This window comes from Numida meleagris, chromosome 23, assembly GCF_002078875.1.
Source record: "Numida meleagris isolate 19003 breed g44 Domestic line chromosome 23, NumMel1.0, whole genome shotgun sequence".
Lineage (NCBI taxonomy): Eukaryota > Metazoa > Chordata > Aves > Galliformes > Numididae > Numida > Numida meleagris.
The window spans coordinates 6,316,430-6,339,923 of record NC_034431.1 but is presented as its reverse complement, the minus strand read 5'-3'; the positions used below and the strand labels follow the sequence as shown (position 1 = coordinate 6,339,923).

Here is a 23,494-nt window from a genome sequence, read left to right as displayed (position 1 = left end):
ATCTGCCTCAAGCCTGGTTTGTTCTGTATTATCCTGAATGATTTAGAAGAATGACATTGGAGAATACAGTTATTTTTTTCAAGCAAGCTATGCAAGGTCACAATTCCTATCAGTAACGTATGTTGAAAATTCACTGTAATCTCAATAAGATAAAGAACTGACCTAAAATAAAGATAAAATTAAAAACAGACGGGAAAAACATTATGCTTATTTAGGGGAATCACATGTTCTTTACAAACCAGAGCAATGGATAGAGTTGTTAAGATGGTATTAGGTAAGGGAGAAAAAGAGGAGAGGCTTTATCTAAAGGATAGCATATAAGGCATAAAAGCATTGCTGTTCTGCTTTGCTTCGTATGAGTCACGTCCTGGCTGGGGAACTGAAAACAGGCCAGGCAGAGTCTGGAGTAGGAAAAGGGAATAATAAAGGACCAACATGATCCGTTGGGAAAAGCTGAAATTTAATTTAGAAAAAGCAGAAAACAAGGGAAGATGTAATGGCGTAAGTTATAAAAAGGACAGTAATCAGGTATTTACTGCGTCTCTCAGAAAGGACAAGAAGAAATCAGCTTAATTTGCAATGGATGATTTAGGATGGGTAATAATCTGTCCCATCTTAAGGGCACAGTGGGATGGCTTACGCTGAGTACTGTACGTGCTGCCCTGCCCACCAACGAGGGCTCGGGATGCTCGTAAGAGCTACTGGAAAGAAATGAAGCAATCATGGCCACAGCAGCGCATTCACACAACGGCAGCACTTTTCTCTTTGCGTCTTGAGGGAAAGGGATGGGTTCATCTTAACATGATGCAGCAGAAATCAGCACACCTCTGATTCTGCTCTGCCAGATTTGATATCTCATCTCATTGCTCTTGTGGCAAGCAACGTTCCCGAACTCCTGAGATCTCTGAGGCACAAAATTGCTATTTTTGAAACAAAACAAAGTATTTTGTATCAAGTGAAAAAAAGCCGAGAAAAAGTGACAACAATTTTTACCACCATGGCCTCGAAGCCTGGCTACCTGCACACAGATGCGCTCCCTTTCCTCCTCGGCACGTTCTCCAGCTACAGCTGGCAGACCGGCAGGAAGCCCGTTTCCACGCGGGGATAGCTGCTCTCACTGCTCGGCACCTGAACTGCTGGCCCGCCCGGCCGGGATGCGGGGGATGCGGGGATGCGGCCCGGCTGCGCGCGGCAGGACGGAGCGGCAGCGCATCCTCCAGCCTGGCCTGGCGTGCTGCCACGGCTCTTATTCTGAAGGGATGATGTCAGGCAGCTCGGTGCAACCCTCAGCGCCCCGCTGCGCGCTGCCGCCCCGGACCCGTTCTCCTCCCGCACCATCTCCGATCCGATGCCTTCTTCCGAGCAGAGTATGTTTTCCAAAATCGCTTTGTCAGCCGTCAGCATCCTGCTTGTTAATTTGCGGCATTTGCTCTCCTCTTTGATGCAATTCGTTCCAGGTAAAACGCATAAACAAACAAATCCTTCTATCCCATCATCCTGGAAAGGGGTTTTCTCCGAGCTGCTGTCGGTAGCTGCTGCTGGCACACGGCGGCGGAGCCGTTCTGTTTATAGCGATCAGAAAGGAGGAACGAAGCCGTTCGAAATGTTTGCTAGGAGCCAGAAATTATCTGTAATTTATTGAAAAGATAAGTGTGAGAGGCAAGCACATTGCACAGCCTCCCTCGGATTATGGTCATATGCAGAAGGTTTAGCGCTGGGAGGCTGCTGCGAGGTGCGTGCGTGGCTCGGGAGAGCATTTTTTCGGGCAGCGACGTTATGGAGGCTTTGGTCTGAATGCAGCAAGTGGGAAATGGTTCCATGGGATTTTGTATCACCACGGGACTCTACAGTCTGTGCTGTCACTGCACAATTTGAGCGGTCTTTTTTTTTTTTTTTTGTCTAAGAGAGTGAAACCTGTTACCACAAAATAGGAAAACAAGGAAGATCATGACTTAGTTTACCAGAATCTCTGCTTTCCTATTGTTTTTGTTGATGGTAGTTTCTCAGAATTAAAGGATTACTTTTGGGGGATATAAAGTTCTGAAAGGCCCTTGGACGTGCCCGAAACCTGTCACACATGAAAGAACAGTCAGGGGCAGAGTAATTAATGCAAAATAAATGACCAGTAATGGAGCCTAGCTTTGGGAATGCTTTATAAAACAATCTATGATAGCATTTCAGGGTTTGATAAAGTGCATTCCAGTTGGAAATAAAGTACTTCTGATGTTATTTTGTTCTGTTCAGACTGCAACGACTATATGATTTAGTTTAAACCGAAGTTCTCTGCTAAATTCTCCTGCATCTTCCTTCATTTGAAGCTGAACTGTGTAGGCATGTAAAGATTTGTGTTTCTTGTTTTGATGATCTAATTAAAATGAGAAGCTTGAAAATTTCTTTGTGTCATTGCTTGCATCCTTTTGAAAATTCTGAATTTCCCTGACTTTTACTGAGATGTTGATGGAGCTTGCTGATGATACAGTATTGTCCCAACTTAGCTAAAAAGTGAGAATGCTGAATTGTGAGAAAGAAAGCCTTCCATTAATTTGTTCAAGCATTTGAGTGAAGCAGTGAGAAACATAAGAAAAAAAGTGAGAGTTAAATTTGTTCTTTCTTTTATATTTTCTGTGATGTTGGCTAAATTTTCCTATCTCACACCTTATTCATGGTGTCTTTCAAGAGTTAGTATGCTAAGGACTGCATTATGTAAATCAGTATTTAACAAAGAAGTTGTACTTCCTTCATGTAATCAAATAACACTCCCGAAGTTTAGAATTTATGTATCCTTTGTCATGTCTTTCTCCCCTCCTTTTCTCCATTTCTTTTTCCCTGTGTTTTCTGTCACTTTTTTTTTTTGTGTGTGTGTTCTTCTTTGCTTCACTGCCTGTTAGCAAGGAAGTGGGTGGCTGACTCCCTGGCAATGGGGAATCTCCTGGCTAGATGGAACGAGGAGCCAAGTGTGGGAACCTCCCAGCAGACACAAGGCAAGTGCAAGAGCTTCAGTTCAGCAATCAGTGTGGGACACAAGTGGACTGCCAGCCCCGGTGATCCAACCCTGGTGAAGGCTGGGGCAAAAGCTAGGGGCTGGATGGGGGAAATAATAGCCACAGCTGCTTCAGTTCAATTTGATGTGGGTAAGAGGGAAGAGTTGGAGAAAGCTATTTGGCTTGCCTTCTAATTCCAATTCGTAATTTATAGGGATGATAACATAGCCCCTATTTTGTGTCAGATTCATTGCTGTCCTGCCCAAAACACATGGATTACCTTCTCTGGATATAAACAATCCATGACAGGACTGCAGCTGGTGACAGGCAGAGAAATCATGGCATAGTTGTATTTGAATGAAGGAAGCAGCACATGAAGAAGCAATACCAGGCTCTGATATTTGTGTAGAAATAGCTTGCAGCCTTTGGGAAAGACTTGAGGAGAAGGTACAAACTGTACTTGGCTTTGCCTCCGCTCTGATATGCCAAAGTATGTTTAGGTCTTAAGCCTAAAGGTTTTTAAAGGTTGACAGCAATATGGAAATTAGATCCCAGAAATAATGTCTTTGAGTTGGCAGATTAAAATCTTATACAGATTTTCAGGTATTATGCTCAAACAAGTACACCAAGTCTCATGGAAAATGTAGTGCCTTTGATTTGCTGCTTATCCAAGTTCTTCCATCTTGGTCTGTGGTTCATACAACCATAGGTTTGTCTTTTAGAGATCACAGAAAAACTTGCTTCCCATTGCTAGCAGAGTCAGCATTTTTTTATGCACCTGTTGCTCAACATGAAAAGCCAGCCAGATTTTTGTCTTTTGCAGAGATTGGTGTCTTGGGTGGCTAGATGTTAAATGTGAAGAACATTTAATTTCCACATTTGGATGCGAGCTCCTATCTGATGATGAAATGCTTTCATTGTAATAGCTCTCGAGCAGTGCCTTCGGCTGTGAAGCATTTCTGTTTCTTCTGCTTCATGCATTTTGGAGTAGATGCAGATAAATGTAACAGGTTTTAGTGTTAATTTGTTATTAAATCTGGAGGGTAGTCTTTATCGAGATTTACTTCCAACAGGAAAGAAGTGTATGTTGAGCAGGTGTAGTTTTGTATATCTGTGTTGCTGATGTTTTTGTTTTTTTCCCCTAAACACAGCTATGGTGTCTCAGAGAAGCAACAAAGCAATTTCCTTCAAACTCTTTTGTTTTGTATTGCGCTGCCCTGCCATAGCTATTAGAGCAGCTTGATTGTTTTTTGAGTGCATGTGAGCCTTTCCTGTCCCAACAGGAACAAATGTGTTGTACTATATCATTCTGGTCTTATCTCCATGTTCTAATTATCCGGTGGCATTTTCTGCTACTGGTTGTGTCATGGTGAATTGCAAAATGTTGATTAATCACCCAGACACAAAAACACAGGTTGCATTCAGTCTCTGCAAGCACCTGTCTGATCACATCTGTCCACCCACTTGCCCAAACTGCCTGAAAGCATTGCTTTGTAGGTGAGGGTCCCCGAAGCCACCTCCCAGCCACCTCATTCCCAGAGCCCAGTCCAGTGGGCTGCAATAATGAGGTGGCTTACATAATGTGATTGCAAGATACATTTTTTTTGTGTTGTGCTGAATATAATGGAGGTCATTGCTTGTTTCTGTTGTTTGTTTCTTGTCCTGAGTCTTTTCATAAGCAACTCATCAGAGCAAACCTTTTTTTTTTTTCCCTTCTTTTCAGAATTGACCTAGAAAACGTCTGTTCTGACGCATCTGGGCATCATGATTTGATTATACTTAGCATGTTAATGTCAGTATCTTCATGTAACTTGAATAGTTCCCAGAAGGAAAGATATTCCCTTCTCTTGCTATGCTTCTTGCTCTCTCTGTGGTTTGATAGCACAAGGCAGTAACTGATGTGGTTTTTGTTGGGTGTAGCCTGATCTTAGATGACTTCTGGACTACATCTTGAAATCTCTCAGTTGTGGCTATCTAGGTTCAAGAAAGATGAATTCACAGGATCACAGAATCACAGAATCAAAGAATCACACAGGGGTGGCAAGGACCTCTAGAGACCATCTAGTCCAACCCCCCTGCCAAAGCAGGCTCCCTAGACCAGGTTGCAGAGATAGGCATCCAGGTGGGTCTTGAACATCTCCTGAGAAAGGAGAATCCACAGCCTCTCTGGGCAGCCTGTTCCAGTGCTCTGTCACCCTTACAGTGAAGAAGTTCTTACTCACTGTAAGACTGACTAGACTGTACTTCAAGAAGGACTACTAAGATGATTGTGTGAATGGCAAGGTTATCACAGGAGGAGGAAAACTTGGTTTGTTTAGCTTAGTAAGTGATATGATTGCTCACTCTAAATACAACATGTGCCAACAAGTCGGAGAATACAACACGAGAGGGAGAAATGCTGATGCCACACAACAGTGGTGACAGAAGAAAAAGGAGCGTAAACTGTCCCAATAATAACTTCTCTCTGTGAATTCATAGCACTTTTCTTATCATCTGGGCAACTGTCTCCAAAGCAACCTCCCAAGTAAGGCATAAGAGCTGTGAAAGAGGAATTTTTTAGATAGAGTTCAAATACAACTTTTTGGGGCAGCAGCTGGTAGGAGATGATGCACGAGGTCTCTTCCAGTCCTGTTCAAGCTCTCTTGTGAAGTATAGCTTCCTAAATTCCCATCGGTAATTATGCAGCTCTCCAGGAAGTTTTTTTCTGTTGTCCCATCCTTGGTTATACCATCTTTGTTGTTGCATGCCTGTAAAAATGTCTCCTTATGGACATGTTGCTCTTGTTTTGTTTTCTACAATTTTATGACTTCACAAACTTCTTCTCAGCCTACTACTTTCTGCAAACACTGGTGACAGTCATTAGACCTGCCAGGTATTAGTTGATATGGAAAGCTTCCTCTTCCTTATGTCTAAGGAAATACCATGGGGCACTAATGTTGGGATCAGATTGAGTGCTTCATATAGGATTTAATCAGAACTTAATTGAATTTTAAGAGGGAGAGGATGTTGGTGGTTTGAGGTTAATTGCTTTAGCCCGGCAGCCTGAATTCTTTATCTAGCTGACTTACCATATTAGAGATCTAAAGAAGGATTTGAGGATTGGCAGGCCAGAGAACTACATGGAAGGGAGCTTGCAATTCAATTTCCTGCATGCCTAACACCCATTCTATCTCAGGATGTTCTAAAGAAGCGAGCTCAGGGAAATGCCGTGTGTCAACACGGGTCTTCTGTAGACATTCTCCTGCTCTGAAATATCACTTGTCCTCTGTAGATGTGAACACGTGGTTTCAGAGGCTCACAGGTAAATTGTGCAGAAGCTTCACTTAATCACTTGGATTAAAGAAGGTAGGCTAGAAGAAGCATCTGCGGTGGTGAAAGTGACTGCCATCACCAGAATAAACTGCGACAACGAAACACCACTACCAGTCTACAGTCTGTTCAGCCTGAGGCCTTTTTTGTCCTAGAATGAGTTCAGGAATGGATTTCTGTATGCCAAGCAATCCTTTATATCAGTGTTTCTCTTACTTCTAAATCTTCATCTCTTCTTGTTTAGTTCAGGGCTAAATAGCCTTATGGAGAGGATAGAGCAGTGCAGCAGAGCAGCTCCCTGACCTGTGGAAATGGAGCCCAGAGCAGGTGAGGAGGTGGAAGCACTGGGAGGGAAAGCAACCGCCTGTGCACTTTCTAGGTAAATCCCCCTTTGCAGCTAAATGGATTGCTATAACAATCCTTGTGTTGATGAGGCTTTGCAAACCAGGCTACTGGAGCTAATAGCTAACAGTGTGCCCTCAGCACAATGCATTCCCTGCTCTTCATGCTTCACCGATGCTTTTGTCCTATGGCTCTGCCTAATAACATGCAAACAGAAATGACCCTTTTCTTCTGTTGCTTATTTCCTTATTAGGTAAATCTGCTTAGTCAACGTCTCATGACAGCACACTTTGGCTCAGTTTCATGTCTGTATGTTCTTCATCACTTCCTTTTCTTTTCGTTTTTATTTTATTTTATTTTATTTTTGTCAGGGAGGGGGGAGGTCTGCAAGGGCAAAAGCTAGTGATTACCTTCTGAGCTCCTGCAATCGGATTGTCCTGGTGAGTTTGAGAACTGACCTGTGCACCTTTCAGCAGTCTGAGCTTCTGGTTTACCGCATTACAGGTGCTGCCAGCTTGGCGGAGTCTTTTATGTGCAGTGTAGAGAGGAAACATGACAACCTATATTTGACAGCCTGTATTCTTCCAGGCTTTTGAACTCTCTGACATCAAGCTTATAAAATCTTGTGTCTAACAAGCCATAGCTTGCCTGGATTTACAGTACTGCACTGGGAGCCCTCAAGTTTGTTCTTTGTTCTCTGGGATGTTCTTTCTAGTGAGTTACGCTCTTGTTTGTTTGTTTCTTGGCAGTTGCGGTGTTGTGCGTATATATATATATATATATATTTTTTTTCCTTTGACTTTGGAAGACCTTTTGTACTATGGGCAGAAAATAATTATTTATAATAATAATAATTATTATTATTTTAAACTCAGTGGAAAATATTGTACATTTTTGTTAAAAGCAGGTCATTGATTTGAAGGAACTTAATGCCGTGATACATCCCCTCCCCAAAATTCCAGTGTTAACTATTGAGGTTAAAGGGAATACTAACAACAGTATAAAATTTCTTCACTGTGAAATTTTCAGCATTAGGAAGATCTTGTGTTATCTTCAGCTGCAAAGAATACTGCTTCTAACTATGAGCAGCCTCATAGCAAAAGTTTTCAACACTGTTTCAGAAGTCCTTGCTTAAACCCAGCTCAGACTAATTCCTATCCAGAGGTATCTGTAGCAGCATCGAATATGACTGGATCTGAATAGGTCTTCTTCTTAAGTTGTATGTCATTGTATTGATGACTTCATCCATAAGCAGCAGTTAGCAGTTCCAATACAAAATTAGTTCACAGCTGTTAATGCCAGAGAGCAAAATCTCTTGCATTCAGGGACTTTTCAAAACACTTCACAAAGGAAAAAGGGAGAAAATTTGGGTCTACATCTGAACCAGTAATGAATATAGCTTATAAAGACGGAAGGCCAACCACTAGTCACTGGACAGGAGAAATACCTTAAGAGAATTTTAAGTGTAGCAAAATTAAGGAAGTGGACAGCGTATCCTGCACAAGAATAATAATCTCTGATGTGTTCTTGTTTTTCTGCACTCTGCTTTAATTCTGGAAACTCCTTGGGTGATGTCTGATTAGATCACATGTTCTGGGAAAGTATTCCAGTGTGTACACTTCTGTCTTTTTAACATACCGTGACTGTGATACCAGGGAGGAGTTAGAGAGGTTAGAATGTGGTTTTTCAGTCTGAGGGCTGCCCTGCTCTGCCTTGCTTTTTGCAACACTGTGGTATAAATGCTGCATGCGCTGCTTTGTAGTGCATCTTTCTGATCACGGCTTTGGCCTGTAGCAGTGGGCTGAGGGACAAGCTTTTTTCTGTTGCTTTCTTCACTAGGCTACCATCAGAAACCACAGGGAGATTAGCTGTAGGGCTTCTCTTTTGTGCTACTCTATGTATCAATTTGGAACAGCTTTTTTTGTTTTTGTTTTAATATAACTTAACAGATTCTCTTGACACATATCCACATGTCTTGCTGTCAATTGCTTGTTGAAATAAATTCCAATAGTGAGCTTCCTTAATTAAAGATCTCTTTTTTCCTATCTTAATTTATTTTATTACCTTCTTTGGATTGCAGAACAGGTGTCACTAATGGATTAAGTGTAGTTAAGTATAGTCTAGTTCTGCTAGACTTTCAGCTCCTTGTGGATGTGTGGGATATTATGGAACAAAACTTTAGTCTGAATATCCTGTAGTTTGGCTGCTTGTGGGATTCTGAATACCATTCTCCTAGATGTGTAAACTCACGCTCTAGAAATTGTCCGTTCATTCAAGTGTAAATCTTAGCTACTTGCTTTTTGTTCTCATTGCTTTCTTTGCAGGTCTACAGAATTCGCTGCCCAGTCCATCGAAAGAGCAATTCACCTTACACACTTTGCAGTGCATCTCTCCCTTACTACAAACAGTGGAGGAGACCCCAGAGCCCATCCCAGCCAAGATCAAAGGACATATTCCTGAATGGATTAATGGCAATCTTCTGAGGAATGGCCCTGGAAAATTTGAGTTTGGTGAGGAGAAGTAAGTCTGGGTTTGGTGAGTTTGTCAAAAGATTCTGGCCTTAGCACTAGCTAAACCCCAAAGGGGAACCCCCTAAATGGCTCACTACTGTTTGGAGCACCTTGTAGTTTCTTAAGTGAGGCAAGGAGGAAAGGCTTGAGTCATCTCTCTTTTCAGAACATCTGCTCCCTCACCAGAGTTCAGTGAGCTCTGAAAATAGGAAGCACGGTTAATTTATTAAGGCTGGAGAAGCTGAGTCACAGAAAGGCTGTGACCTACTCAGAACGGTGTAATGAGGGAGCAGAGATGGGGATTAAAACATACATACCTCCAGTCCTTTGTCGCTAACAAAAGTCCATCCTGTAAGCACTCTGAAATCCAGGGAACAATTTTCAAAGTTGACTGCACTAAATTGGGTAAGTTGCTTTAGAATCAAATCCAGCTCATTTTACAAATAACATATCAAAACATTTTAAGAAGGCAACCTTGCCTTTGTCTTGAATCTGCCATTCTAGCAAGCTAACAAACCTAGCTCTTCTTCCTGCAGATTTGATGGCAGCAACTGGCCAAAGACAATCATTGAATTTCCAGAGGTGTCTTAAAAAACACCCAGACTTCCCTTTAAATCTCATAGGTTTCTCCTTTTGGAGAGAATGGCACCCTGCAAATAGATGAGAGCTAAAGGCTCCTTGTGTGGTTAGGCTTTCAGTAATAATTTGTATTCCTGTTGTGCAGGAATGCACAATTTCTTCTTCTTATGAAGAAGTCTGCAGGGTGGTTGGTTTACCGGCCCAAATTATTTCTCCCATACACAGCACTTTCAGAAATCCCTATTACTTTCAGAAGTAATACAGGGAGCCCAGATCTCACTGATGGTGAGTGCCTAACTTCAGGCCTCAAGCCTGCAAATGCACTTGATTAGTTTCACTCACTTGAGACTCATCACAAGGCTGTGCATATTTATGTGCTCATGGGATGTGGGCATTAGCTTGTTGCAGACAATAACAAACCTAAAGCCAAGAGAGAACAGTGTAGCAGAACATAATGTAGTGCACAGCTCTGGTTCTCCAATTTCTCACTGCTTGTAGATACAACCACTGGTTTGATGGCATGGCCCTGCTGCATCAGTTCCAGCTGAGGAATGGCACAGTGACATACCAGAGCAAGTTTCTGCAGAGCAACTCCTTCCTGATTAACAACCAGCAGAACCGCATTGTGGTCTCAGAATTTGGGACACTGGCAATGCCAGATCCATGCAAGAGTGTCTTCGCGCGCTTCATGTCACGCTTTGATCCACCAAGTAAGAGGGTTTCTAAAATATACAAAATGTTCTGAGGTTTTCTTGGGGAACTGATGGTTAGCTTTGACAGGAGTTGTGAAGCAGTCTGGTGTAGGCCTATTCTGGGTTCATCTTTTTCTTACAAGGTTGTCCCTTGGAACAACAACCATTTGATATCAGATGTAGCTGGCAGATGCACATTCACTTTAATGTCTTAGTGCCACTTTGGCTCACTTGGTTCGAGTTTCTTGCAAATAGCCAACAGAAGTATCCCCAAAGAACACCCTGTACAGACCTGATAATGGGCATTACAATCTGTTATTCTCCCTGAGACACTTTGCCCTTAAAACACCTTACCTTGCTAAGCTTATAGGGTAAGTGGGCTAATCCTTCCCTTCCTGTACTAAGGTGCAGGGGATGATATAAGTAGGGTGAGAGAGGGTATTGCACAGGAATGGAAGTATCACTACCTATAGGGTACTGTGTAAGGCAGGAAAGGAATAGGCTTAAATTTAAGCCAAGTGTCTGTCACTAAAACCAGAACAGACCTAAAGTCTGCAACTTGTTGCTTGTGTGTTTGACTGTCTTAAATTCCTGTGATGATGGATCCTGTCCTGCCTGTCATCTGTTCTCTTTAAAGGTGCTTATACCTTCACTCGCTGGTCTGCCTTGCCCCTCAGCTTCTCACTGATTAGCCCAAGTTGCAGCCTCAAGTATTACCTCTCATTTCCAATGGTGTAAATTGAACATGGCCCTCATCCTATGGCTGTCAGAGGAGATAATTTTGGCTGGGGAGGAAAGGGAGAGAAATATGAAGAAATAAGAGGTCAGATGCAAAGGGCATATGTGAGTACCAAGGTTATCTTGGTTTCAGTAAAGTCATTTCCACACCTCTCTTACTACAACCATAACTTCTGTGTGTTTTTGAAGAAGACAAGTTAAAATGCAGTAGGTGCAAACAGAAATCAAGCCTCTTACTTGAAGGTAATGCAGTTTTGCAGTTTTGTTCACATTACTGCTTGACAACCTTTGGACAATGAATTTGTTGCAGACATGAGAAACTGAGCCTGTTTAAGTCTCTAGGAATCAGTGGCATTATATATATATATTCCTAGAACTTATAAAGTGAGCAGCTCAGTTTCTTTGGGTTCAACTCAAGCTCTGCTGCCGAAGTTTTCCAAGTCCAGTAGGAAGAAACACCAGAAGCTCACTCTGGAGCCGTGTGTGTGTGACTACTGGGTTGAGGGTTGGCTCTGGACCAACTGACAATGTTGACAAGGCCTGAGTGTCCAAATTTAATAGCTGCTGAGCTACATAAAGCTCTCTTGGGTAGAGATGTATTCTTTCTTAGTACCAAGAAGCTACAGAGCACCAATAGGTAGTTGGGACCTAGCAGTGAACTGAGAAAATGCAGCAGGTACCAGTTCTTGTCCTTTTGTCCTGATCTTACTTGTCCAGACATTTTCCTGGAGTGCCTTTGCAGATTAGTGAGATACTTCTAATCATGGGGGATTAATGTCACAGCAAAGGGGTTTATTTGTTTAAACATGTCTAGCTTGATATGATGTCGTGCAAGCTTAACCAGAGCTTGGGTTTTGTTTCAGAGCCAAGTGACAATGCCAATGTGAGCTACGTTGTGTACAAAGGAGACTACTATGTCACTGGTGAGAACAACTGCATGTACAAAGTGGACCCAGAAACACTTGAAATGAAGGAAAAGGTATGCGCTGGGGGGAGGAGGGGGCTGACTTGTGGCACCAGAGGATCGCTCATCTCTGTTCCTAAAGGCCCTCAGTAACTTGTGAGAAGAAGAGGGGAAATCAGATTCCAAAACAAAGTGCAGCTCTAAGCCATAGCTGTAAGCATCTTGTCCTTGTATGCCTGAGTTCCTGAAGAGTCTGTTCAGCAGCAAGGGAGCTCTCCTACAGGCACTGCCTGCTGCAGCCAGCAAAGGGAGAGAGGCTTGCAGGGTGGTTTCTGTTTGTCATTTTTCTAGCATGCTCGCTACTTGTCTGTACTTGTCCGTACTTGTCTGTGTCTGAAGAATAACATGCATACAGGAAGAAGTTAACATCACTGATCTCAGATCTGTATTCTTGCAGTCTCTTCAGTCTTCCCATCTGTTCCCTTTATCTCTTCATACACACAGCTCCAAAAACTGCAAATCAGCCCTGCAAAGTCTCGACTAAAGCCTCTGTTGCCACTGGGCGGTGAAGCCAATGTAAAGCCAGATTGAAGTCCAGCTGCAACTTTACTCTTCCCCATACTAGCCAATGAACCAAAAGTCGAGTGTAGGTTCTTTGCATTGCCTCACAGGAGCATGGCTGTATTTGGGGTCAGAATATGACTCATGAAATGGCAGAGTAAGCAATGTGCTCCCCTGCCAGCACTGTTAAGAGAGGATTTGGATATTTGCTGGGCTGAACCATTGTGAGAAGAACTGAAGAGGGACTCTGCTGTTCCTGAATATTAACTGCCATCCCTGTATGTTACTGCAGATTGTTTAAAACTGGAAAATTCCATCTCAGTTCACTGCCTTGAGAGAGGCACTGCAGCAGTCCCTACCTTTCTACAGGATCAAGAAACTCTGTTTATGAGATTCTGTGTGCTACTTGCCTATTGAAATTGAGAGTTTGATGATTTGCTGTTTCCTGTTTTGTAAACCACAATTCAGTGATGAAGAAATGTACGTAGGTGGTGTTCCTGGTTTCAATGTTCTGCCACTCTGTCATTTAAAAAAAAAATCCCCTTAAGCTTCTTTTTAAATGAAGAGTGGACTAACATTTTTTGGATAAGTGAAGGAAGAGAAAGGATGATTTCACATTTAAAATCTGAAATTTGAGATGCCTTAAGAGAGCATGGTTTTGTGAGCTCCTGGTGGCGTGGCTTTCTTTTCAAATGGGGCCTTCCAAAGAGTCTCAGGATGGATACATAAGAGGTATTTTTTGAAACTTCTGAAAAAGCAGGGTATCTTTCACGTTTCAATGCATATGTTGATCTCCCTCCAGTTTTTCCTTCCGACTTTGTTCCCAACATATCCCCTCTGCTGTCTGAGTCCAAACCGCAACCAGATCAGGAAGAGGGAGCATATGCTGACAGTGTTCTCAGATGCACCTTTGTCCCAACTCCTATCTGTAGATAGTGGAGTTAGTCTGATCTCTGTGTGAGGAGAGTATGCAGTGACTGTCAATTAGCAGCGCGTGCTTTCAAAACATTTGGTGATTTGGGGGGAGGTGGCAGGTATGGACTATCTCTTTTCGCATGCCTGCAATGGTTGCTACATGAAGTCCTCATTAAAATGCTCTTATGGACAACATTCCCGCAGTGTCAGCACTCCTGGCCAGTAGTGATGCTCATGTTTCCCAGGCAAGTGGCTGCTGCTACTGGTCCTGTTTTGCTGGTAGAATGAATGCACTGAGTAATGTGCTTAAATTTCAGGGTTTTCAGGAAGATTTCAGGTAAAATGAAGGGCTTAAATTCAGATCCCACATTAGGGCCATAATAATTAAGCTATTCTTCCTCAGATTTTAACAAAACTAATGTTTAGAAAGCCTGTGGCTTGCTAGAGAGCAACAGGAAGCTTCTGTTCTGACTGAACATCTTTGGGATTTGCAGGTAGATTGGAGCAAGTTTGTTGCCGTGAATGGGGCCACTGCTCATCCTCATTATGCCCCTGATGGAACAGCATACAACATGGGAAACTCCTACGGGAAATTTGGTAAGACTGGGTATGGCCACATCTGGCCTGCAGGCAGGCTGCTCCCTGCTGCTGCAAGGAGTTGGAAAAACTTCAGTGTCTAAAAAGACCTAGAAATTGCTGCTTCTCTTTGTGTCAAAATGATGGCAAATCTGATTAGTTCTTATTTCAGGGAATCAGTCTGCCCCATATGAATTGCTTTGCTCAGCAATTTGTTTCATATGCTGCTGATTTTGGCCTGTGATTACCCAACAGATTTCCCAGGTCTTCTTCCAAGGTTTTATGGAAAACAGAGGAAAGACGCTTAGTCTCATTTGATGTTGATGCTTTGTCCAAAGAACTTTGACATTAGATGCAAGTTTTTCAATTAGATTAATTGGCTTTTAATAAGAACAGTAAGGAGAACAAAATGGAAGTAATTACAGCAATCAGCCTATTTTACAGTAAACTTGAAATTTCTGAGATATGTTTTCTTCTCAAAGTGAGAAGAGCATTCCATCAAGTTGAGACTAGTTAAACCTACATGGCTGTTCAGAGCTGTTATTCACTGCTCATTACATAAAGGCCCTCTTTTTCAGGTACCTGAGCTGCTGCTGTTTATTTTTATACCTAAGGCTTGTTTCATTTCACTGAATGTTTGTTCAGTTTTGATTGTTTTTCATTCTTGCTGTTTTAATTTCCTTTTGGCTTTAGCAACATCTAGCTTTACAGCACATGCCGTTTTCAGCTGCGCAGACTAACCTTGTGATTATTATTCAGATATATCCTTCGTAGCTGCCCATATGCTCGGAGTTAGTAAATGAGTCATCACCAAGGCTCAGAATTTTCATTTCCTTTGATACACAAGCAATGAACTTGGTTTTCTTCCTGATGCTATTATTTTATGATACTCTGAGTCAACGTAAAGAATGTATTACAGATAGGAAAAAGTTGATGGCAGTTATCAACCAGACCGAGAAAGTCCTTAAACTTCATTTGACATCTTCCTTGGTGATCATCCTCTGATTGCTTTACTGACTTGAAAACTGTTTCTTTTTTGTTTGTTTTCTGCTCAGTTTTGTAATTACTGTGTTTCTACCTACACTAAGGAAAGAGAAAGGAACTGAGCCTGACTTTATCTTCGTGAATCTGAGCAGCTTCACATCTCAGTGGTGCTGAACCCCCTTTCTTCTTTTCAGGGACTACGTATAATATCATTGAGGTCCCTCCACAAAAGTCAAACTGCAATGAGACGTTAGAGGGAGCAAAAGTGTTGTGCTCCATTGCTCCAATGGATAACATGAAACCCTCCTACTATCACAGCTTTGGTAAGAATGCTTCCTGTCTCATACTCCATGGATTTAGCCTACTGTGCAGCTCAAGGGGCTGTTCACTGCCCTCTGCCTCAAGATATTTTTTGTTGTTGTTTCATTTGCCAAGTTCTCTGATGATACCTCCTACCCTCCCTTTTCAGGGATGAGTGAAAACTATATCATTTTCATTGAGCAGCCCATCAAGCTGAATCTGTTGCGGATTATCACTTCCAAATTCCGTGGGAAGCCCATTTCTGAAGGGATAAACTGGGAGCCTCAGTACAACACTCGTTTCCACGTGGTGGATAAGCACACTGGGAAGGTAGGTGGATCCCTGACCTTTCCAGCAGCCGTGCAACTGTAGCTGTAATCTTAGATCCCAAAAGAAGAGCGCTTGGTAGCAGCCAGAGAAAGCAATATCAATCAATGCAGAAGTTACCAGAATATAGGCTTTTTAAGCACAGGTGTGGATTTCTTAGAAATGGCCTGACTTCATGCATTTTCAGGTCTACTGATTCATCTTTCCAGCCCTAAAAGAACAGGCAGATGTAAGAAATTAGAGGTTCCTATTAAATACTATTAAATACAAAAGGGTCAGGCAAAGCCTGGGAATGATGCCTATCCATGCATGGATGAATCCATGGATAGATAGCATGAACAGACCCATGACAGCAAGGAGCCTGTCCTAGGTTGCTTTGTATAGGCTTTTCTTCATCTGGCTCTGCCTATGTACTGGCTTAAAGCAGCCGTTCTGTAGCAACACGAGGACATCACACAAATATCAAGGAATAAGTGGGTAATGAAATGAGGGCAAGAAGAGAAAGTCTTGGAGGTGTGGCTACCATTTTTAGAGAGGAAAAGTCAGTCTCTCCTGTGGTCACTGTAGGTGCTGCCAGGGCAATGGTATACTAAGCCCTTTGTTACTTTCCATCAAATCAATGCCTTCGAAGATCATGGCTGTGTGGTCCTTGACCTGTGTTGCCAGGATGATGGAAAAACTCTGGCTATCTACAAGCTTCAGAATATGCGGAAGAGTGGAGCAGATTTAGATCAGGTAAGACCTCTACATTTGTGTTGCTTTGGATCTGCTGGGACTCCATGCTGGCTGAGTTATTTTTCTAAAGCAAAGCTTATGTTGGTGGAATGGAGAACATAACGGACAGACAAAATGCAGGGGATACGAACTAGGGAAAGGAACCCAACTGTACAGGAAAGCTAACATTATGGTCCCTTGATATGTTGGTATTTTTCTTTCATTTGAAATCTCTTAGCAGATAATCTCTATGGAGCATTTCCCTGAAACTTTTTTAGAAATGAGTGTGTGATACAGATCTCCATTGGGCAGGAAGAATGTGCTTCTGTTTCAAAAATCTCTTTTCTAATGATTCTTATTTTCCATATCCCCATGTAATACAAGGAAATATTTTTTTCCCCAAGAAAGTATGCAAAATGAGACTTTGCACTACTTTTACATGGAAAAAGAAAAAGAAACCCTGCTATTTAAATGCATTACTTCATAAAACCATCCCTTATTATGTAAATCATAAAGGACAAACATCCAAGAAACCCTTGCACTGGTCCTCGCAGTCACTTCACAACAGCACCTTCCCATAAATAACTTAACATGTCCAACTCTGTCAAAAGCACATTTTAAAGCCATGTAAGACTCAGTATTTTACATAGGTCATGCATGGGAGAAAATGGGGGTGCCTTCAGTTTCTTGTAGTATAGATGTGTTTACTGGAAACCCACCTCATGGTAGGCGAAGGATAGTTTCTACAACATGTTCAGACAGATCAGAATTTCCTCTATGTTCTGAGCTGTCCGGAAGCAATTCAGTTCTATCTGAAAAGTGCATGGCTGTGTCCCCATAGGGATGTTTTGCTTTGCTTTTTTTCCCCATTTTTCCCCTCAGGGTGCGGTGAACATTAATTCAAGTACAGCATAGTGTTAATATGGCCCATTTGTTCTGCAAACTGATTCTAGCTTTTGTTCAGTCTTCTCTGACCCATGTTACTCAGCTGGGTAGCCTAGACATTAAATGGTACACAGACACATGAGTGCAAGTCATTTCAAAACTGAGTCTTAAAATTACTCTGTATTCAAAGACTAAGGCATGCCCGAGCATGATTTGTCTGTTTTCCCCAAATTATGCTTAGTGCTTTTGCTTCTCGACTAACTCATGATTTGTCTGACAGAGCTCCTCAACCAATCAGTTTCTTGTGGCTATGTGAAACACAACAGCTTTGAAAATAAAGTTTAGGAATTAACATGATTAAAATGAAGTTTCACATCAAACTGGTGAATTACATGTGAAGTAACTGAGAAACTCCAACACAGAGTCCCTGCCACTTATTTTATTTGGAAAGTTTAATATTTGGGAGTATTAAGGGTTCTAAACTGCACTTGAACAGAGTGTTTTTTTTTTCTAGGGGTGAGGAAGGCTCCTCCAGAGCCTGGGGCAATAAGTTAGATATTTCCAGTTACGATCTGGAACAAAATCTACTTCCACTCATTTCAGAGAGCACCAATGATTAATGCTCAGATTAACAGCAAGTGGCACGGTCAGTGTCCATACACAGCATATCCTGCAATGGAAGGGACTCAAGCGGATCTCCAAGTCCAACCCCTGACTCCACACAGGACCACTCAAAATGCCACTCTCCTCTCTTCATCACCACAACTTTCTGGCTCTATTTCAGATTTTTGAGTCAGTAGCCCGAACCTTCCCCCGTCGCTTTGTTCTCCCACTGAACGTGAATTCAGATACACCTGTGGGGAAGAATCTGAACCCTCTGTCTTACACATTGGCAAAGGCTGTGAAAGATGCAGACGGCAAGGTATGTGTTAAAGACTTGCATAACTGCATGTACAGCTGTGGTGATTTGTTCATAACTAGAGTGGGACTCGGTGTTTTAGTACAACCACGTTGCCTTATATGACAAAGCAAGGACAGATTTTGACATCAAAAATGCACAAGTGTGTTAAAAGCCATTACCACAGTTGGTAGGATTTGAAGGTCTTCACTGACAAAATCTCCCATGCTTTCACCAGTGTACAGAACTGTGCTTTGCTTCTAGCTTTGCACAGTCCTACAACTTTAGGTGGTACAGAACATGTGTGGTTGCTGGTACCTGGCTCTGCTGCCCAGACAAAGCTAAACTGATGCTCCTGTATTGCATACTTCTAGATCTGGTGCACGCATGAAAATCTCCACCCAGATGGCTTTGAAAACTTTGGGGGCTTGGAGTTCCCCCAAATTAACTACTCTCAGTACAGTGGTAGGAGATACCGTTACTTCTATGGGTGTGGTTTTCGGCATTTCATCGGAGATTCCCTGATGAAGGTTGATGTGGAGACCAAGAATTTCAAGGTGAGGTGAAATTTCAAGGTGAAAGAGAAGTTCTCTCTTCTCAGCACTGGGAGTCATTCCTTTCAGCTGGTTTCTAAGTTCTGTCATCTATGAGGCACTTTGTGCTCTAGGTGTTGTTTTTTCTTTTCCACGAGGGTCTGAGATGAGGTTCCTGATGTTATCTTGCACCTAGCACTCCTATCAAACAGGAGAGGATATCACTCCAGGTTCCTAAACAGGAAACAGAAAAGGGTTGCATAAATAATGTACATCTGTCCCAGGCTGAAAAAGTCATCTCTTACCAGACAGAACAGAAAATACCCACGTAGCATAGACAGTTAGCAGCAGACATTGCCAGGACATTTATAACTCAGGCAAGAAAGGTTTAGCATCCTCACCTGCAAACACAGGTGGAGATCTATGCTGTGACTCCCATAAAGAGAGAAATAACTATCTTCAAAGCTTTTAGCTCTTATGAATTTGGAACTTCCCAGGGGCTTGAGGAAGTTAAGAATTCTTAGAAATGAGATGGGTTAACTTGAATCAGTCTGATCCAGCTACTCATTTTGCTGTAAGTAGGCTCTCCTTCAGCTTGGCACTGGGTGCCATGGCTCTGTCTGCAGTAAGGGCAGAAGCTGTGGCTTTCGGTGGTGGTGGTGATAGATCTCTCCTGGCAAGGCATATCAACTCTGCCTGGGCACGTCATGGTGTGCAGCTGGCTGTGCTAGCTGGATGCTGGTGTTCTCCAAGCCTATAGCTGGTACCTGTGCCAGTACAAGCTGTTGGATGGAATGAGCACTGAGAACCCTTTCACTGCCTGTTTGCACAGTGCTTGGCACAATGGGCATTCTGTCACAACACTAGCATTGTGTTAGTGCAAATCAAAAGGATGCCTCAAAAGGCTGAACTGCGGGTTCCTTGGGGCATGAGGTACACTTGGGTAGCTCTTGTGTGGAGCATTCTAACTTGCAGCTCTGCTAACTGTAGCAGACAAACATCATGAAATTAAGTGTCCATACATTATTGTACTCGACAGATTTGGCAGGAGGATGGATCCTACCCCTCAGAGCCTGTTTTTGTGCCAGTGCCTAATGCCACGGCAGAAGACAGTGGAGTCATTTTGTCTGTTGTGATCTCTCCTGATGAGGTAACTTATTCCTATTTGTTCATACAACTCACACAGTGCTAAACCACAACAATGGATTTAAGGCTCTCTGGCAGATAGATCTCTTGTTTAAGTAAAGCACATCTGTCCTCATAAAATATTTCTCTAACATTAGCCAACTAATGGGCAATGTAATACATCATTTGAAAAGAGAAAAAGAGAAAGAAGTGTCTGTCTATAGCTCTAGCTGATACAGATGTTTTTTCTTCTTTGACATGTATTTCTGATCTTACCCGATTTATGAAGTCATTCACCCAACAATTACCTAATCCAGGACATCTTCTCAGAAAAACATTCAAATAGGCTGTAAAATAAATAAATAAAATTTCAACAAGAATCAAAGTTCAGAAGCATTTCCCACATCCTTTATTCATATTCATCATGCTCTTTATTTCTGTCTTTAAACTCTGATGACTTCAGCTGCTAGTCAATGGATCTTAGATAACACTGACATTTCCATCATTTGTTTCATTTTTGATACATAAAAATTAGCTTTTATTTCATTATTTTCACAATAAGGAATTTAAACTCTATTTTAAAAACTAGACTAGATGGAATATTTGCCCCAGAATTATTATCTAGATGTTCAGTAGATCAATTATATTAATTAAACATACAAGGCTGAAGACTACTAATGTCAATAATTATGTCAGTGTGTTAATAAAGACACCAATGCCACCTCTCTCCCCAGGGTAAATATAAAGAAAAATCTAGTTGGAGATTTCATGGGTACATTGCTGACAGAAGTATTGTTATCACATTTACAGCAACAAGCATAGAATTAACATTCTCCGTAAACTTATAGGAGATCCTGATATAGTAAGGAAGCACTGGACAGGTGCTTCCCATGCTGTGTATCTCTGCAACTGTCAAGCACAGCTAGGTGAACCTCCATTGGGAACATCAGTGTTGGTGTGACACCTGTGACCATCAGTGCTCCTGGCTGTGTTGTGTTACTGACTTAGCCAATATGGTTTGGTTGTGCCTGGCTGTATGTTTGGGCTCCTGAGTGTGGGACAGATGTAGTGGTTCACAGAGTGGAAGGGATTTCAGCTTGGCTATTAATTCTGGCTTTCTTCTCACCCTGCAGAACCGAAGTGCTTTCCTGCTTGTCTTGGATGCAGAGACCTTCAGAGAACTGGGGCGAGCAGAAGTCCCAGTGCAAATGCCTTATGGATTCCATGGGATCTTCAGTTCTCGCTAACAGAGAGAACAGAGAGCCACCTCCTGTAACTCAGGGCAAGGTCAGGCTCAGAAGGAAATCTCCGCTTTCTTTTACCTCCCAACTTTACATTATGCCAAGGTTAAAGGAATCACTTCTCTATCACAACGGCTAAGTTACTGCCGCCTTCCTAACAATTCACAGCAAAGGGTCTGAGGAAGGCAGAAGCTCCATCTCTCTAACAGCCCACTGCTTTTTCTTAGTTTTCTGTCTATCTTGCTAGAACACATAGCAGCAGTTCACAAAGGCTGCCATGCATAAGGCTTGCAAGGGAGAAAATGGAAACTACCATGACCTTGTCTGGGGAGCAGTGCGCTCTGAAGGGAAGAGAGTAGTAAATGTTGGTTGCAGTGGCTTTGGCTGAAAAACATAAAGCACAAGGAAGGAATAAAACCAACTACTAATATCTAGGCCCAATGAAGGGCCGTAATTATGCCCCCACTGCACAAAGATTGCCTTCAGTGAGCCCTAGAGAACAGCTGAAAATGCTCACAGAAGCTGTAGTCCTAGTGCTGTCTCTGTACGTTAACCGTGCCCTCAAATAAAACCCTGTGACGTTTTGTCCTTTCGTTGTAGCCCTCACTGACAGCAGCAGGGTGGGGGGGACGTGTCGGGTGAAACCCCAGTACGGGTCCCGGAGCACGGACGGCTGAAGAGCCGCCCAGGGCCGCCAGGGGGCGGCCGGCCCCGCTGCGGAGCTCGGAGCTCACCTACTTCCGGGGTAGGAAGTAGTTCTGCGGAGCTGTTCTCCATCACTTGTGGCAGTGCCGCTCCGTACGCTGCTGGGTAAGCTCCAGGGTGCACTTGTTAGCTGGGAGAGAAGCTGGCAGGCCCAACCCTGTGCACTGATGCCTTATGAACACACTCCTTTCAGCTGTCATTATTTTAAAAAAACAAACTAGGTCAAACTACTGGCCTGGGGGCCCAACCATTGCTAACATCAGTTCTGCAAGGATGAATGAAAGGGTGAAAGCCCTGGAAAAGGAAAAATAATGTGCGCAGTGCTCAAATGTTGAGTCTGTGACCATCTCCTGCAATGGGAGCTTCTGCAGACAGCCCTGGGAGTGTGTTTGCATGTTGGTCTGAAGGTCCACTGAGCCACAGAGTCATTAAGGTTGGAAAAGACCTCGAAGATCATCCAGTCCAACCATCCACCTCCCACCAATGTTGCCCACTAACTGTGTCCCTCAGTACCACATCTCAATGTTTTCTGAACACCTCCAGAAATGGTGACTCCACCACTACCCTGCGCAGCCTGTGCCAGTGCCCGACTACGCCTCCTAAGAAGAAATTTTTCCTAATATCCAATCTGACCCTCCTCTGGTGCAACTTGAGGCCATTCCCTATAGTCCTATCACTGCTACACAGGAGAAGAGGCCAACCCCCACCTCCCCACCTCCTGTCAGGGAGTTGCAAAGAGCCATAAGGTCTCTCCTGAGCCTCCTCTTCTCCATTCTGAACAATCCCAGCTCCCTCAGCTGCTCCCCATCACACTTGTGCTCCAGACCCCTCACAGCTCCGTGCCCTTCTCTGGACACGCTCCAGGGCCTCCACGTCTTTCTGGTAGTGAGGGGCCCAACGCTGAGCACAGCCCTGAGGTGCGGCCTCACCAGAGCTGAGTGCAGGGGACGGTCACCTCCTGCTCCTGCTGGCTGCACTGCTGCTGACACAACCAGGATGCCGTTGGCCTTCTTGGCCACCTGGGCACACTGCTGGCTCACGTTCAGCCGAGCGTTGACCAACACCCGTGGATCCTTTCCCTCCGCACAGCCTTCCAGCCACTCTGCCCCAAGCCTGCAGCGCTGCGTGGGGTTGTGGCCAAAGAGCAGGAGCCGGCACTTGGTCTTGTTGAACTTCATCCCATTGGCCTCAGCCCAGCGATCAGCCTGTCCAGGTCCCTCTGCAGGGCCTGCCTACCCTCAGGCAGATCGACACTTCCTCCCAGTTTGGTGTTGCCTGCAAACTTACTGAGGGTGCATTCAATGCCCTCAGCCAGGTCATCAATAAAGGTATTAAACACAGTTTAATACAGACCCCAGTACTGACCCCTGGGGAACACCACTGTGACCGGTCACCAGCTGGGTGTAACTCCTTTCACCACCACTCTCTGGGACCAGCCATTCAGCCAGTTCTTTACCCAGCAAAGAACGTACATCTCCAGGCCATCATGGGCTGCAGCTTCTCCAGGAGAACACTGGCGTGTGTTGCTCCCCCGATACAGCTCTTCGGTGCCCATCTCAGCCCGTTCGATTCCTGACCCTCAAACCCCCCGCTCTGACAGCCTAGACTGTTGGAAACGAGGCAACTCGGTTGCTTTTTGCTTACGTTCCCTAGAGCAGACCCGTACTCGGCACGG

General features: G+C 43.4%; 1 protein-coding gene and 1 long non-coding RNA gene across 9 annotated transcripts; one reads left to right on the top strand and one right to left on the bottom strand.

The window, feature by feature from the left end:
- BCO2 (beta-carotene oxygenase 2) lies at positions 1,209 to 21,703 on the top strand. Of its 8 annotated transcripts, XM_021375780.1 has the most exons (13): positions 1,209 to 1,457; positions 2,889 to 2,981; positions 8,957 to 9,152; positions 10,220 to 10,431; positions 12,015 to 12,130; positions 14,026 to 14,128; positions 15,286 to 15,414; positions 15,561 to 15,721; positions 16,286 to 16,453; positions 18,102 to 18,239; positions 18,590 to 18,772; positions 19,788 to 19,898; positions 21,007 to 21,702. In XM_021375780.1, the coding sequence occupies exons 1-13, from the start codon at positions 1,349 to 1,351 to the stop codon at positions 21,118 to 21,120; spliced, it is 1,833 nt and encodes a 610-aa protein (XP_021231455.1). In that variant the 5' UTR covers positions 1,209 to 1,348; the 3' UTR covers positions 21,121 to 21,702. The 8 variants fall into 8 exon arrangements, with proteins under 8 accessions (XP_021231455.1, XP_021231457.1, XP_021231456.1 ...); XM_021375782.1 differs by lacking the exon at positions 2,889 to 2,981 and having other exon boundaries at positions 1,209 to 1,367; XM_021375781.1 differs by lacking the exon at positions 2,889 to 2,981.
- On the bottom strand, positions 18,755 to 23,429 carry LOC110387570. The gene is made up of 3 exons (XR_002432608.1): positions 23,292 to 23,429; positions 20,150 to 20,220; positions 18,755 to 18,982 (listed from the first exon to the last, which is right to left on the bottom strand). It is a non-coding gene; the product is annotated as an uncharacterized LOC110387570 (long non-coding RNA).